General features: G+C 35.1%; 1 protein-coding gene across 1 annotated transcript in view; it reads left to right on the top strand.

Annotated features, from left to right (window-relative positions):
* PTPN13 (protein tyrosine phosphatase non-receptor type 13) overlaps positions 1-14,888 on the top strand; it is a 198,351-nt gene that overhangs the window by 121,157 nt on the left and 62,306 nt on the right. Inside the window, exons 13-20 of the mRNA XM_054591769.1 lie at positions 925-1,078; positions 1,347-1,485; positions 2,228-2,380; positions 2,914-3,096; positions 5,934-6,096; positions 10,820-11,237; positions 11,380-11,477; positions 13,038-13,094. Coding sequence (XP_054447744.1) covers positions 925-1,078; positions 1,347-1,485; positions 2,228-2,380; positions 2,914-3,096; positions 5,934-6,096; positions 10,820-11,237; positions 11,380-11,477; positions 13,038-13,094 — 1,365 coding nt within the window. The remainder of the gene's footprint in view (positions 1-924; positions 1,079-1,346; positions 1,486-2,227; positions 2,381-2,913; positions 3,097-5,933; positions 6,097-10,819; positions 11,238-11,379; positions 11,478-13,037; positions 13,095-14,888) is intronic.

Raw genomic sequence — 14,888 nt, 5'->3', positions numbered from 1 at the left:
TTAATATTTAGATTCCTGTTTACCACAAAATTTAATTTAGAAATCTAGACAAGAAAGTACCATAAATTATAATTGAAGGATCAAATCATCCTGAAATCCTACAAGATCAGGATAATATCTTCATAGGAGAAGTATTTCCTTCAATTTATTTAATTGAATTCTTTTCTTAAAAACTAATGGTTCATTTTGTATGGTCATTTAATAAATATTCAATTAATGCCTACTGATGCCCTGTCACTTTACTAATTACAATTTTAGATTAAACAGGTAATACTATCTAAATAGTCAATTAACTAGAATTTCTATTTCTATAATTCACCTAATTTCTTACACATTCTGGGTAAGTCAGATTTAACTGAATAATCTTATTTTGAGAGAGTCCATAATACTTATGTGATGACATTAAAAAAATAAAAGTAAAGTGATGACTATTGTTCTTCCTCGATGTCAGCTGATAGCTCAATAATAATAATAAATAATAACTAATATTTATTGAATGCTTACCCATGTGCCAAATATTTTACCAAATGTTTTGTATTTATTACGCCATTCGATTCCTACAACAACCTTATAAAGTGGGAGTCACAGGAAATAGCACTGACCTCATTTTACAGGCAAGAAAAAATTGATGTCCAGAAAGGTTAAATATATTCATTGTCATGCAGATAGTAAGTGATGTAGCCAGTTATTGAATCCAAGTCTGTCTGTCTGCAGACCCCTCATTCTTACCTTTGTACATTCTTACAAAAGGCTGAGCTCTATTGCCTCCCGTCCGTATTCAGCACCTCAGAGCTCACTGTCGTACTTCTGTGTAATCTTATTTTATTCTCTTGTGAGAGTATTTTGTGCCAGTATGACAAAAAAAAAAAAAAAATTGAAAGAAAACATTAAAGTATTTTATCTGGATGTTTTATATTCTTCTAGATAATGAATATTTCTTTGTTGATCCCGATTTAAAATTAACCAAAGTGGCCCCAGAGGGATGGAAAGAAGAACCAAAGAAAAAGAACAAAGCCACTGTTAATTTTACTTTGTTTTTCCGAATTAAATTTTTCATGGATGATGTTAGTCTAATACAGTGAGTACACAAGAGTTTCTATTTTTCTCTTATTTTTTACCCTTGGGCTTTTGACCCTTTAGTATGCTGACATTGAATTAGTTGAGCTGATCAGTGATGATGCCTTCTTTATCATAAAAGAATTCCTTCAACATAATTTATTAAGTTATTGTGGCTTAAAATCTTAATAATAAACTGTTTCGGAAACTAAACTTACTTGTCAATAATAAAAATTATCCCAAGATTGAGGATAAAGCCTAGATCTCTTCTTTTTGTATTTATTTTCCAGACATACTCTGACCTGTCATCAGTATTATCTCCAGCTGCGAAAAGATATCTTAGAGGAAAAGATGCACTGTGATGATGAGACTTCTTTACTGTTGGCATCCTTGGCTCTCCAGGCTGAGTATGGAGATTATCAACCAGAGGTGGGATTTATTGTTTTCTCTGGGACCACTTTTGAATTGGTGTTCTTATCCTCAGCATAATTAAAGACTAAACTAAACCTGTTTGAGGTATTTGCTGTTTAGATCTAGAGATTTTTGAGGCTAGTTTAATACTTCAAAATGACCAAGTTCCCTATGTACATTGGTTATAAAAAATCATACAATGTGGGGTTTCCCTTCTTTCCTCCCTCCCTCCCTCCCTTCCTCCCATTATTGTATTTCAGAGTTTTGGGATATCTAGCACTTACCCTCTCTGTTCCTAATTTCTAACTGATAGATACTAGACACAGGGTTACTGGCCAGATTTGGATTAAAAGAGTCTTCTACTTTCCATATAGATCCATGCAGTAGGGATGAGCTGAGAACCTCTCAGAGCTCACTGTATGGAGAAGAGATGTCTAAATCCAAATGTTCTAGAATACAAGTGATCTAAGAAGAAATAAGAGGCAGGAAGACTGTGCCACTCAAGCAGCATCCTTCACAACATTAACCCTTAACTGTAGTGATACTTGGTTCTTGATTGTCAGTCTCTCCTCAACTTTGCCAGTCAGTTCAGTCCTTCTGCCTCACTGAATAAAAGAGAAAGACCAATGCATTTCCTCTGAAACTCACTCCTCAGAGAGAACTATAAATAGAAGTATCTTATCTTTTGGTCGATGCAAAACTTTTACAATAAGAGGAAGAAGGCAAACAGAATTGCTTATAGAATCATTCTCCTTTCTAGGTTCACGGTGTGTCTTATTTCAGACTGGAGCATTATTTGCCTCCCAGAGTGATGGAGAAACTTGATTTATCCTACGTTAAAGAAGAGTTACCCAAATTGCATAATACCTATGTGGGAGCTTCTGAAAAAGAGACAGAGTTAGAATTTTTAAAGGTAAGGCTGTAACATTACAAATGATAAGCTTTGTATCTTTATCATAGTAAGCAAGATGCCAATAAATAACACTATGTGTTATCTCACTTTATTTATTCCTGACTAAAACCATGTTATTTTAATTCTGATTTTGTAAAAGAGAGAACTGAGGCCCAAAGAGGAAATGGAATGTTCACAAAGTCAGTGACTGTTATGTGGGACAGAACAATGATTTGAACCCATATCAATGCAGCTATGAATTCCATGCTTCATACTTTTAATGTTCCATCTAAGAAATCTTTGTCTAGCCCACAATGACAGAGATTTTCTAAGTTTTATAGTTTAACTCCTGCATTTAGGTCTGTGGTTCATTTTGGGTTAGTTTTCATATATTGGATGAAGTGAGGTCGAGATTCTTTTTCTTGGCATGTGAATATTCAATCGTTCCAGCAACATTTGTTGAAAAGACTATCCTTTCTATATTAAACTACATAGGTACAGGTTCTATATCTTTATGTCACCTTTTAGCAAGGTGTATGGTATTGTTCCAACAGGTCTGCCAAAGACTGACAGAATATGGAGTTCATTTTCATCGGGTGCACCCTGAGAAAAAGTCACAAACTGGAATATTGCTAGGAGTCTGTTCTAAAGGTGTCCTTGTGTTTGAGGTTCACAATGGAGTTCGCACACTGGTCCTTCGCTTTCCATGGAGGGAAACCAAGAAGATTTCTTTTTCAGTATGTCCAATTTAACCCCTTTTGATTATGTTTTTTAATAAGTGTTGTCAATTTTAAATGTAACATATTAATTGACATTACCTCAGTAAGCTTTAAACCCTATTCAGTAGGGCTAATATGTCTTAATACTTTTTGCTCTTCTTTCTTAGCTGCAGGAAGTATTATGGAGGTTTATTTATTTTTGGTTTTCTCAGGAGGTGATTTTTTAAAAAAATATTACACATTCCTAGCTGGTTACATGCTCAATTAACTTAGGTTAAATTACAACCTAGTTGACTTCTCTGTTAATTCAGAACTTATTCTAGGGTACTAACTTCTCACATGGTGAAACCCTTTTAATGTGTTTAACAAAGATAACTATCTCAATCACAGTGAACTTTGTCTTGCTCAATAATAGGTCTCTCATAGCAACTGTATTTGAATCTCAGTGGTCCAGAGATTTACTGGATTTTATGAATGAATCCCAGAACTTTCTGCAGTTTTAAGTTTTAGTGTATACTTTCCGTAGACATGAAGTTAAGAAAATGATTTTTAGAAAATAATGTTTATAATAGATAGTCAGATCTAAAACCATACTGTGATTCTGAATGTAATTGCAAAATCTGAACATTGAGATGCAATTGGCAAAACCTAGAAGTGAATCAAAAATATATTTAGGTACTTATTTTCCAAACAGCATTCAGGAACTACTGACATCTTTAGTTTATAGTTGAGCTGAAATATGGTCTCACTAGGACAGTTGTTTATAAAAATATCAATGTTGAGATCTCAACTGACTATGGGTAGTTTTCAAACTATAGACTTTTGGAATCAGTTCTAGAACTGATGGTTAGTTGATTGGTTTCCTCTGAAACCCTAAGGTTGTAACACTAAGATTACCAGATAATAATATGTTCTCTCAGGAAAGCCCAGACCATTCTCATCTTCTCAGGATTGTCAAGACCAAAAACTTACCTGGGTTTAATTTACTTTCCTCGGTGGAAATGCTAACAGAGCAGGTATCTGGAGGAAACCTTAGATTAATTAAATACAAATCTTGATCAGTTTTGAAAAGCAAATCAAATAATCATTCATCATTCAGATCTCTGTCATTATGCTGAACTATCACACCAGCTCTGCCATATATAGAACTAGCCATGATTAGCTTATTTTTTTTTAAGATTTTATTTATTTTTAGAGAGGGGAAGGAAGGGAGAAAGAGATGGAGAGAAACCGATGTGGTTGCATCTCACGCATCCCCTACCAGGGACCTGGCCTGCAACCCAGGCATGTGCCCTGTACTGGGGATCGAACTGGCAACCCTTTGGTTGTCAGGCTGATGCTCAATCCACTGAGCCACACCATCCAGGGCTGATTAGCTTATTTTTAAAGATCTCCAGTAATGGAGACCAGACCACATTCCCATGCAAACTATTCCTATGTTTAGCCAGTTCATCTAAAGTGCTTGCCCTTACACAGAGCTCTCTTTTTTACCCTCCTTCTTTTCTTCCACTAGCCTCTGGGGAGGTGAAAACATCACCTTTCTCATACCCTTCTCATCTCTCACTACTGAATACTGTTGGGCACATTTCTTGTCCAGTCTATCAGTTAACATTTAGAATCAATTACTCTTATAATTTGTTTCAAATCTCAGTAGCTTCATAGCTATGGAAGTCAACATCCTTGGAAATTACTCAACAGTGGTTACATGGAATGTTAGGAGAAAAAAGAATTACTAGGTATGCTGCTGATAGTCAAGGTACTAGTGTGGTGGTACTACATCTTTAAATCCTCTCTAATACTTGCCTGTTTCCTTTTTTAATAAAGAGAACAGGATCCTAGAGATTTCAAATGGCAACAGCATCTTATTTTGTTTTTATTGCATTTATTACATATTTTTATAACTGGATTCTTTTTATGGTACTGGTTTTTTTATTTACAGTTGTGATACAGTTTCTTTAAGTGAATTTATATAACTAAACAAAGTCAATATAAAAATTTATTAAAAAGTCCAGAAATTATGAAAATGGCATCCGCATGAATGAAGTTTGAGTAATACATACTGTGTTGTATCTGGTGAGCCCACCAAATTTGACTTTTTTTCTGCTTATTTCTGCATTTGAAGTAAAGACAAGGAACTTGAAGTAGAGAAAATAATTTGCACCATAAAAGAAGCCAAGAGCTAGTGTAGAATCTAGCTGGACTTAAGCAGCTCTCCAGGGACATCAGTCTTAGATCCTGGCATGCTGACTGCTAGACCTGAAAGGCACACACATCACCTCAGGCCTCACCACATAGGTTGTAACATTTTGGGATTCCCTCTTACGGATAAGAGAGTTTTTCAAGAAACCTCAGAGAAATAAGACTAATTGAGGTTGTCCTTCTTTCCCTGAATTTGGCAAGAATCACTGTCTCTAAACATTGACATACTCATTTTCAGCCAAGCAGTTTCTTTAATTTTTTATTATTTAATTTTCTTGATCCAAGAGAGTAGAACATACATGTCTTGTACTTTCATTTTCAAATAGTTTAGGTGTTTGTAAACATTGCAGTAAAATAAAAACATCAAAAATCGCATTAAAGGAATGTATGCACTCCTTGCTGGTGGCTGGTGTATAGTCTATTGTAGGCTATAATTTCTGAAACTAGCAAATAATATTAATATCTTATACTTCCTGAATTTGTAATAATACAGGTTTATATTTTTCTATACTTGTATGAAATGTAGGTGAAGGAATACTAACACTTAATGTGAAATAAAAATAGTATTTACATATTAATATTTTTACAGAATTCAGTGATGTTATGAAGTAGTAAGAAAATATCCTAATTATTAATACCCCTGATTAATATTGTAGAAGAAGAAAATCACATTGCAGAATACATCAGATGGAATAAAACATGCCTTCCAGACAGACAACAGTAAGGTATGCCAGTACCTGCTGCACCTCTGCTCTTCCCAGCATAAGTTCCAGTTGCAGATGAGAGCAAGACAGAGCAACCAAGATGCCCAAGACATTGGTAAGGAGAAGCAACCTATGACAGATGACTCCAGGATATATGCATGATTTTTGCCACAAATTTTAAAAGAATTCCATATTTAGGATGAAAATTATATATAGATGTTAAATGTCTAAGTCAAGTTTATAAAAGTATCACCAGTGAAGCCCAGATTTCAACTTCATGTTCATTTTGACAACATAACCCCAAATCAGTCAGGGAAAATACCTGTTGAAATGTCTATTTTGTGCTTATCATTAGACTGGCTGATGTAAATATTATAAAAGTTTGGATCATATTCTCTACCATATAAACTTAAACTCTATTTGGGAAGGTAAGACTAATATGCATGAAACAATAAGTAATACGCAATAGCGGGCCAAAACTTGAATAACAGGTTATATTGTACAGACTCTGTGACCACTCCAAGAGGAGAGGGAGATCAGAAACTAGGGTAGTTGAGTGGTGGCACTTGAAGTGGAATTTTAAAGGGGGCGGGAGGAGTGTGCACTCAGCAGGGTGAAGTAACATACCATAACAGTTTTGGGGGTGGCACGTTTCCTGTCTGTTAGCTTTGCTTGGGTGCATCCCTGTTCTGAGACTGAGATGCATAACCCCAGTACCCAATTTAAATGGTCAGGAGAGGGGTTTCAGTTTCTTTTGAAAAGGAGCCAGGAGAAACTAATTCAGTTCCGAAAGAATATCTCAGTTAGAATCAAGATATTTAAAGGTCATTTTGCAAGACAACACATAGAAATTAAAGTTATACAAAATGTATTTCTGCATAGTATATTGTTACAGATTTCAAGTTAAACACTCTGAAGACTTTGTTTAAAATTTTTAATGGAGTAGCACTCATGATCTTATGCAACAGAGCTCTGCACATTTATTCGAACTTTCTCGCATCCTGAAATCGTACAAATAATACATTCCTCGTGAGATCAGAATGAGGTGATGGCAACCTATGAATAGATGTTTCCCAGCCTTTCAAAATCAGGATGGTAGGGACCGTATGCTTATTAAAAATGAAGATTCCAGAAACCTACCTGAAGTGTGGTGAATCCCAGTCTTTGGGCATTAGGTTCCTGGAATCTGTAATTTAACAGGCTTTCCTCAGTAATGTTGTTTATGCATGCTAAAACATGATAACTACTGCTATAATCTCATTATTCCTTTTCCTTCCCTGCTTTGCTCTGCTTAAAAATTTGTGTGCTCTTACATATTTTCAAAGTATAGAGAAATATCAAACTTCCTAGGGCTATCAGTATGTCTATGTGGACTCGTATTCTGATCAGTACAAACCAGAATTGAACAATTGAAGGTTGCATCATTATAGATGTGGTATAGTGTGCTATAGTAAAAAAGAATCAGAAGACAAACTATGAAGCCAGCTTTTCATGCTTAACTGTTCGTATACTGAAGAACAATATAGTCTAGATCTTAACAAAGCCAGTTGTCAGAATTCAAACCTCACTCTGCTACTTACAAGTGGCAGGCTACTGAAACTCTGTGTTCGTTCCCCATCTGTAAAATCATTATTTTAATGACAATACCTACATCAGAAGGTTGTTCCAAAAATAAACATACTTGAAAAGTGCCTGGCATATTATAGAGTAAATTTTATTATCATCATGACCACTGTCAACTTTGTTTTACCACTACTATTACTCATAGCAGCAGCAGCAGCAGCAGTAGTAGTGGTAGTATGACCATAGGAAAATAAGTAACTTTTTTGGAGTCTCAGTTTTCTTCATCCATGAAGGGGGAATGAATGCTCTCTGTATCTCACAGGTTTGCCCCTAGGAACACAACAGCTGTGGATCCTTGAACTCATTTCTGAAAGCACTTTAAGAGGGTATTATCCACATTTCCCCCAGATTTTGTTAAGCCTTGAAAGAAATTAGTTTCTCACTTAACTATCTGTACTAGATAAGGGAAAATTACTGATGTTTTCTATAGGATGTTGAAAGGCTAACAGATGTGTATTACTTCTTTGGAGTTACAGAATTTTGGTGCTAGAAACAACTTTAGAGGCCAGTAAGTCCAAAATTTTACTAATGACAAAACAGGTTCATAGGAGATAGTGTTTCACCCAGCCTTAGAATCAGGTCAAACAGGGCTACAACCTTGATCTCTTAAATCCTAATCCAATTACTCTTTCTATTTTGAAGATCTTCCAAAGAACTAATTTGCATGGAATTAAACTGAGATAATCATTTTGTTGAGCACTTACTATTTGTAAGACACTATTCTCACTGCTGTGGGATAACAAAAATAACCGGAGTCCCTCTCAAAAGATCATATGGTTAAGTTGACATAATAAGGAATTACAACACAGTAAAAGGCACTGAATAATAGCACAGACAAAGCTTAGGAAGTGTGGAGTGCAAACTGAGTGTAGAACTAGCAAGTCTTTGAGTTCAAATTTGAAACGTTAATATTAATATGTAGGTTCATTCTAATGTTTTATCCCATCGGATCTATGTTACAGTTTTTTCCAGGTGAAAAGCAGTAGGATAGACCAGGTAACTGGATGATGTATGACTCCATCCCATAGATATTGGCAATATTTTAAGTGCTACCCTAGAGTAGGCTGAGCATATTTGAATAGCATAATCCTTGATGTTTACAAAAGAGATATATCCTAAAATGAACTGTCCCTATTCCTGCCAAAGTTAAGTCTACATTTTCCTTAAGGGTAAAGAATCTATTGGCTGTAAAGGTATTTGCTAGTAATTGAATCTTTGGAAGACTCAGTTTGGCATCTTTAGTCTGTTCTCAAAATAGAAGAAAATAGAAATAATACTGTCTGCTCTAATAAAAACTCTGTTTTAAGCTGAAGATCCTTCCGGAAATCTTTAAACCAAAGATTTTTTTGTTTTGTTTTTTTAAATTGTGTTTTAATTTGGTGTCCATTTCTGCTTCAGAGAGAACATTGGCTTTTTCTGATGACAAGGAGAAATGTTTATTTAAACTCCATCCTAATGCATGAATACTATTTACAAACCTTTAATGTTTTCCTATCTGTATACAGCTGAAATGAAGTACTAATTATTAATCTTCCTAGGAATTAGAAGATAATGAAACAATCTGAAAATCTAAGCCAGCAACAATTGACATTTTCTTTTTAAAAGGAAGGTTCATAGCCATTTTACATAATAGTCAAGCTGTATTCCTTAGAGTGCAAGAGCATTGATACTTGACACGGGGGTGGCAAGTGGGGCACCTTTGACGTGGATTACTAATGCATGAACAACTAAATCATTTAAAATTCTGTGCTCCCAGTCCTTTATTTACATGAAAGGATTTTGATGCAAAAATTCTGTGACGCAATGCTTTTGTTAATAGCCTCACATGTTCAAATACTTTCATGACATACTGGTTGTACAAAATACAGGGTCAGGCAGAAGTAACGCCTGCTTGAGTATGGTCGATGGGGTAATAATATGGGTGTAATAATTTATAGTTTGAATTGGAACATTTCACCTAAAATTTCATATAATGTGCTTGAGTCTGATAGTGTTATGTTACAGAATTACATGCTTATGCTTTTGTAATAAAAGATGTTGTAACATGGCCCTGGCTGGTATAGCTCAGTGGATTGAGTGCAGGCCTGCAAACCAAAGGGTCGCTGGTTCAGTTCCCAGTCAGGGCACATCGTTGGGTTGCAGGCCAGGTCCCCAGTAGGGGGCGCACAAGAGGCAACCACACATTGATATTTCTCTCCCTCTCTTTCTCCTTCCCTTTCCCTCTCTCTAAAAATAAATGAATAAAATCTTTAAAAAGAAATTTTTAATTAAAAAAAGGGCGTTATTTGTGCCAGACCCTGTAGAATAGCTAAGCACTTGTTAGAAGGAATCTCTAAATTTAGCCTCTAAGAGAAGACTTCGGATGTGTATTTAAGAGTGAGAGGAATTTAAGAATGAAGAAGACTCCAGCTCCTTGATCATGTTAATTAACAGAAACCAAGCTTGAGAAAGCAATATTTGACACTCTCATGGCTCCTGTGCCTCAGTTAAATCATGAAAAGTCAATAGGGTTGCATGATGGGATTGGCATAGTAATAAAATAACACAAGAAATAATTTACCATAAGTGCCTTTTTTTGGTAACAGTCTTGAGATATAATTCACATACCATATAATTTACTCACTTAAAGTGTACAGTTGAGTGGTTTTTAGTATATTCACAGAGTTGTGCAACCATCACCACAATTTGCTGTAAGCTTTAAAAAATGTAATAATCAAGAACTTTTTATCTCTGGGCAGAACTCCTCGGCACAGGTTCTGTTTTAGGCATCGCCTCACCATGTTGGCCTATCCAGGTTTCATTTCTCCCTCTCCCATCCTTGGTTTGCTGGTATTTTAGCAGACACACCACAAGGTTTGAAAATTTCTCTGTCAAATATCATTCTCATTTTTAACTGAAACCCATAATTGGGAATTTGGGGTCAGCAAGCCTGAAACCCAAACATTATTGGATCCAAGGGAATCATTAGATGAACTAGGGAATGCTGACCAGGCCCTGGATGTAAGAAAGCTACAAGGATGGAGAGATGGTATGAAAACCAAGAACTGCGAACCTCCTTTTTAAAATCCTGGATTGGCACAGTTTGAAAGCTCTCTACTTATGCTGACAATCAAAATGATTAAAAACTGCATGCTGTATTTTATTTATTAAAATAACTCTTCTCATAAAGGTACTGCAGTGTTTCCATCGTGTAAAGCAATCCTATTTCCTTGTAGAGAGAGCTTCGTTTAGGAGCCTGAATCTCCAAGCGGAGTCCGTTAGAGGATTTAATATGGGACGAGCAGTCAGCACTGGCAGCCTGGCCAGCAGCACCCTGAACAAACTTGCCGTTCGACCTCTGTCAGTTCAAGCTGAGATTCTGAAGAGGCTATCCTGCTCAGAGCTGTCGCTTTACCAGCCTTTGCAAAAAAGTGCAAAAGAGAAGAGTGAGAAATCTTCATGGGAGGAAAAGCCTAGAGGGATGAGTAAATCATACCACGATCTCAGTCAGGCCTCTCTCTATCCTCATCGGAAAAATGTTCTTGTTAACCTGGAGTCCCCATCACAAACCATTGTGGAGCTGGTAGGAAAACCATTTCACCAGATGACAAGATCTGATACAGAATCTTTGACAGGAGTCACAAAACCTAATAAGTAAGAACATAATTAACCCAGACTACATATTTGTAAATTCTGCATTTCATACATTTGTTCTTGTTTTGGCGTTTTATTATTTTCACCATATTTTTTTTTTACATTGACACATCCCCCTCCTACCTTCCTTTTCCCTCTTTAGTTCAAAGTCTGTTGCAAGTTTAAATAGAAGTCCTGAAAGGAGGAAACATGAATCAGACTTCTCATCTTTTGAAGACCCTGGTCAAGCACATGTTCTAGGTCAGCATAAACAAGATTACCTTCTTTTCCCCCCATACCTGGTGCTCATAGTGAAGTGAACAAGATAGTGTAATCTACCAAGAAATAATTTTTGGTTCTGTGTCCCAATTGCCAAAACTATTTGCAAATATAAAACTTTAGGCTACTTAAAATGCCAAGTCAAATCAAAAAATGATTTAGCAAATGATTGCTTCATAGCACAGACTTAGCTTTCTCTTGGTGGTAGTTAAAAGCCGTGACAGTATTACCAAGAGAACTTAGAGAACACATGGCTTTGGATTTTCCTTACAAGCCTGTGAGAGTAGATTCCACTAATGCTGTATTTTTTGAAGAAAGGTCTATTTAGGGTACTTTCAGCTTAGCATGAATGGAATTGTCTCTAAAAACGGATAATTTTATGAATGTGCTACTGTTGTAGGTAGAAATTCCTAATTGATTTAAGTTTTTCAAATTCTTCCAGCTAGCTGGGGCCTATTAACAATATAAGTGGAGAGATTGTGTGTTTATAAACACTTACTATCTTGTAAGGTAAATAATTCAGGTTTCTTCTTGTTTCATCCATCTTAAAAGGGACATGCACAGAATCGATCTTTCAGAAAAGTAGACATTAAAGCAGAGAGGTCTGGAAAATTACTTAAAATAGGGAACAACTGGGAAGACAAAAAGGGGAAACAAGAATAACCCTCTTCTGCTTTTGTTCAACCAAACAATACTAATTATCTCTCCCTTAGACCCAAGTTTGATCATTTAACTCTAATTTCACAAAGTAAGAAAGTAGTATTTTTTCACCCTGTAATTGGATTGGGGATATGTAAAATAAGTGAAGTCAAAAGAGAACTTTACACTAGATGATAAATATTTATGGAAAGTAACATTATTAATATAGGCTTCTACAACTTTCAGAGATTATACTATCATCAATTTTAATTGAATTGATTTTAAAAAAAACTTTTCAACAGTAAAAAGGCAAGATTTCATCCTGTACATCACCCTTTTGTGTTAAAAATAGCCTAAGAAGATACTGACTCAGTATTTTAGAGAACACTTTTCAAAGTATATTCAGTAATATTGGATCTCTTATCAAGTCAAAGCTATTTTCATTAGGAAGGCTTTGGTTTATGTAAAAAACCATCACATATCAGGTGTAGAGTAGTAATGTTACATAGAAAAACACAGATAAACCTCACCCATGAAAGGAAACTTATTTTCTGCAGTTATTTTTTGACTAAGTTATTCTTACTGAATATTTGATTTTCTTTTAACATTTGGAGAAATGTGTTTTAACTCATGTCAGTTTCATCATTTCATATTTGGCATATCAGTGTTATTGTCAGAAATAATACATGTGTGTTTAAATTTATTCTGCAATACAAGTTGATATGCTTAACTTGAACATTAAAGATAGTAAGCCCATTGTTGGAAGACACAATTTTTTAGTATAAATAGAAAAAAACATTGCACCTTAATGTTTTATTGCTTTTCATGAATTTATCAGAAGAAATTACTTATATATCTAGTATCTGACCATTTTATAAACTAATAATTTAATTTATACCACAGGAATGACTTTGCATAGTTCTGGAAATTCTTCATCCCAAGTACCCTTAAACGAAAATGGTAGGTTTATAAAATGCTTTCCCCCTCCTTTCCATCATCTTTTCTCTTGTACCTTATGAGCTGGTCTTAGACCTAATAATGAAGTTTCTCCAAATCTGTGCCAAGGATTTTAGGCCTTACCTTGGAGTCAAAGTAGAATTGTATTTTGCAACATCATAGTGATGTGATGGGACCTGTAATTTAGGCTAATGTTGATGAACTAGAGAAATGGCAGGTTAAAGATATGGACACTAATTGGGAGGCTAAAATAATTCAGGTGAGAGGTCATTTTGATTAAAAAGAGTTTTAACTGAAGTGGGTTTTTTAACAAGATGCTTCAGCTGAATCTTGGAATAAAAGGATTTATTCAAATAGACTGGTGTGGGTAAGCATTCCAGACCAAGAGTGCAGTATAGTCAGAGACATGGAGACATGTGGAAAGGTATAACAGATTCAGGGAATTGCAGGAATCTCAGCACGGAGGCGTGTGAGGACAAAATTGAAGCGCAAGAGCAGAATAGACCAGCTTTGAATCTTATCCTAAGTATTATGGGAAGAATTTGAAGATGTAAAATGTTGAGATTTATATTTAGAAGTCTAAGAAGAAACAAAGTTATGGGAAGAAACTTTGTGCAGTGATTTCAAAGTCAGTGGATTCAGAAGTTTTAGAATTCAGGTTACAAAATGCTTTCATGGACATTATCTTATTTGATTTTTTTCTAGCACATTTCATGGGTAGAAAGAATGTTTTGTTACTGTGTATACACTAGTTTCCTCCAAAAATGCTTCAGTGTTACCCTCAAACTCTTGAACCTGAAATAATCAGAAGCCTGATGAAAAAGAAGCAAATATGCTAATCAAATATTTTAATATAGTTAAACTTGATGATGTTTTAAGTTCAGTCCTAATTTGCCTGAACACCAACGCAAAAATGTATGCATGAGAGTAGGTTGAACCATATGAAACTGCTGTTTTTGTAGGTCAAAACTGTCAAGCAAGAGTGCTGTTTTCTATAATTCTCATTCTCTAATAGAAATACACATACTAGTTCTTTTAGAGAGAAAAATTTTTCTTAGAAGTGAAATTGTGTCATAACATAAAAATACACACAATATCTTACATATTCATAGCAAATGTAGGATTTTTTCATCTTCTTTTTTTAAAAATATATCAGTCTTGAAAACTCTGAGGGGCATATCATTAAAGAAAAAACTTATACTTGGGCCTTAGTTACTGAGACCCTGGTATATATCTTTGTGATGATCAAGTATCCTATGTGGACTGAATTTAGAATACCTGTGTACCTAAATAGCTCAATTATTAAAATGTCCGTAATGGTGGTAATTATTGACGAACAGCTATTGAGTGCTTACTATGTACCAAATGCTTTGTTTATTTAATCTCCACAACAACCCTATGAGGCAGGTGCTAATTATTCTTTCCTTTCCACAAATGAGAAGCCAAACCACAGAGAAGCTGAATTGTACAGGAAGTCATGGAGCTAGCAAGTGCCCGTGCTGTGATTTGAATGCAGGAAGTCTATTTCCAAAGCCAATGCTTTCATTCTTCTTCAAACTGTCTCCTAGAATAGTAATGCCTAATTATATTTATAGGTATTATTCTAACAGCTAAGCTTTTTAAAGCAGCTGGATAATAATTTATTCAGGGGTAAGAACTTGAAAAGTGTTTTAACCTAGCTTCTGATGAAAAAGAGTATGAATTTATATTGTATACCATATGAAGAGTATATGCAGAGTAGATTCTCTGTTTATACCTTTAGAAACTTTGTCTTCCCACCTGTCCCCTACAGAAGAA

Source organism: Pteronotus mesoamericanus, unplaced genomic scaffold (genome assembly GCF_021234165.1).
Source record: "Pteronotus mesoamericanus isolate MK-2021 breed Mesoamerican mustached bat unplaced genomic scaffold, CSHL_Meso_final scaffold_232, whole genome shotgun sequence".
Classification (NCBI taxonomy): Eukaryota; Metazoa; Chordata; class Mammalia; order Chiroptera; family Mormoopidae; genus Pteronotus; species Pteronotus mesoamericanus.
This window is presented reverse-complemented; position numbering and strand designations above follow the sequence as displayed.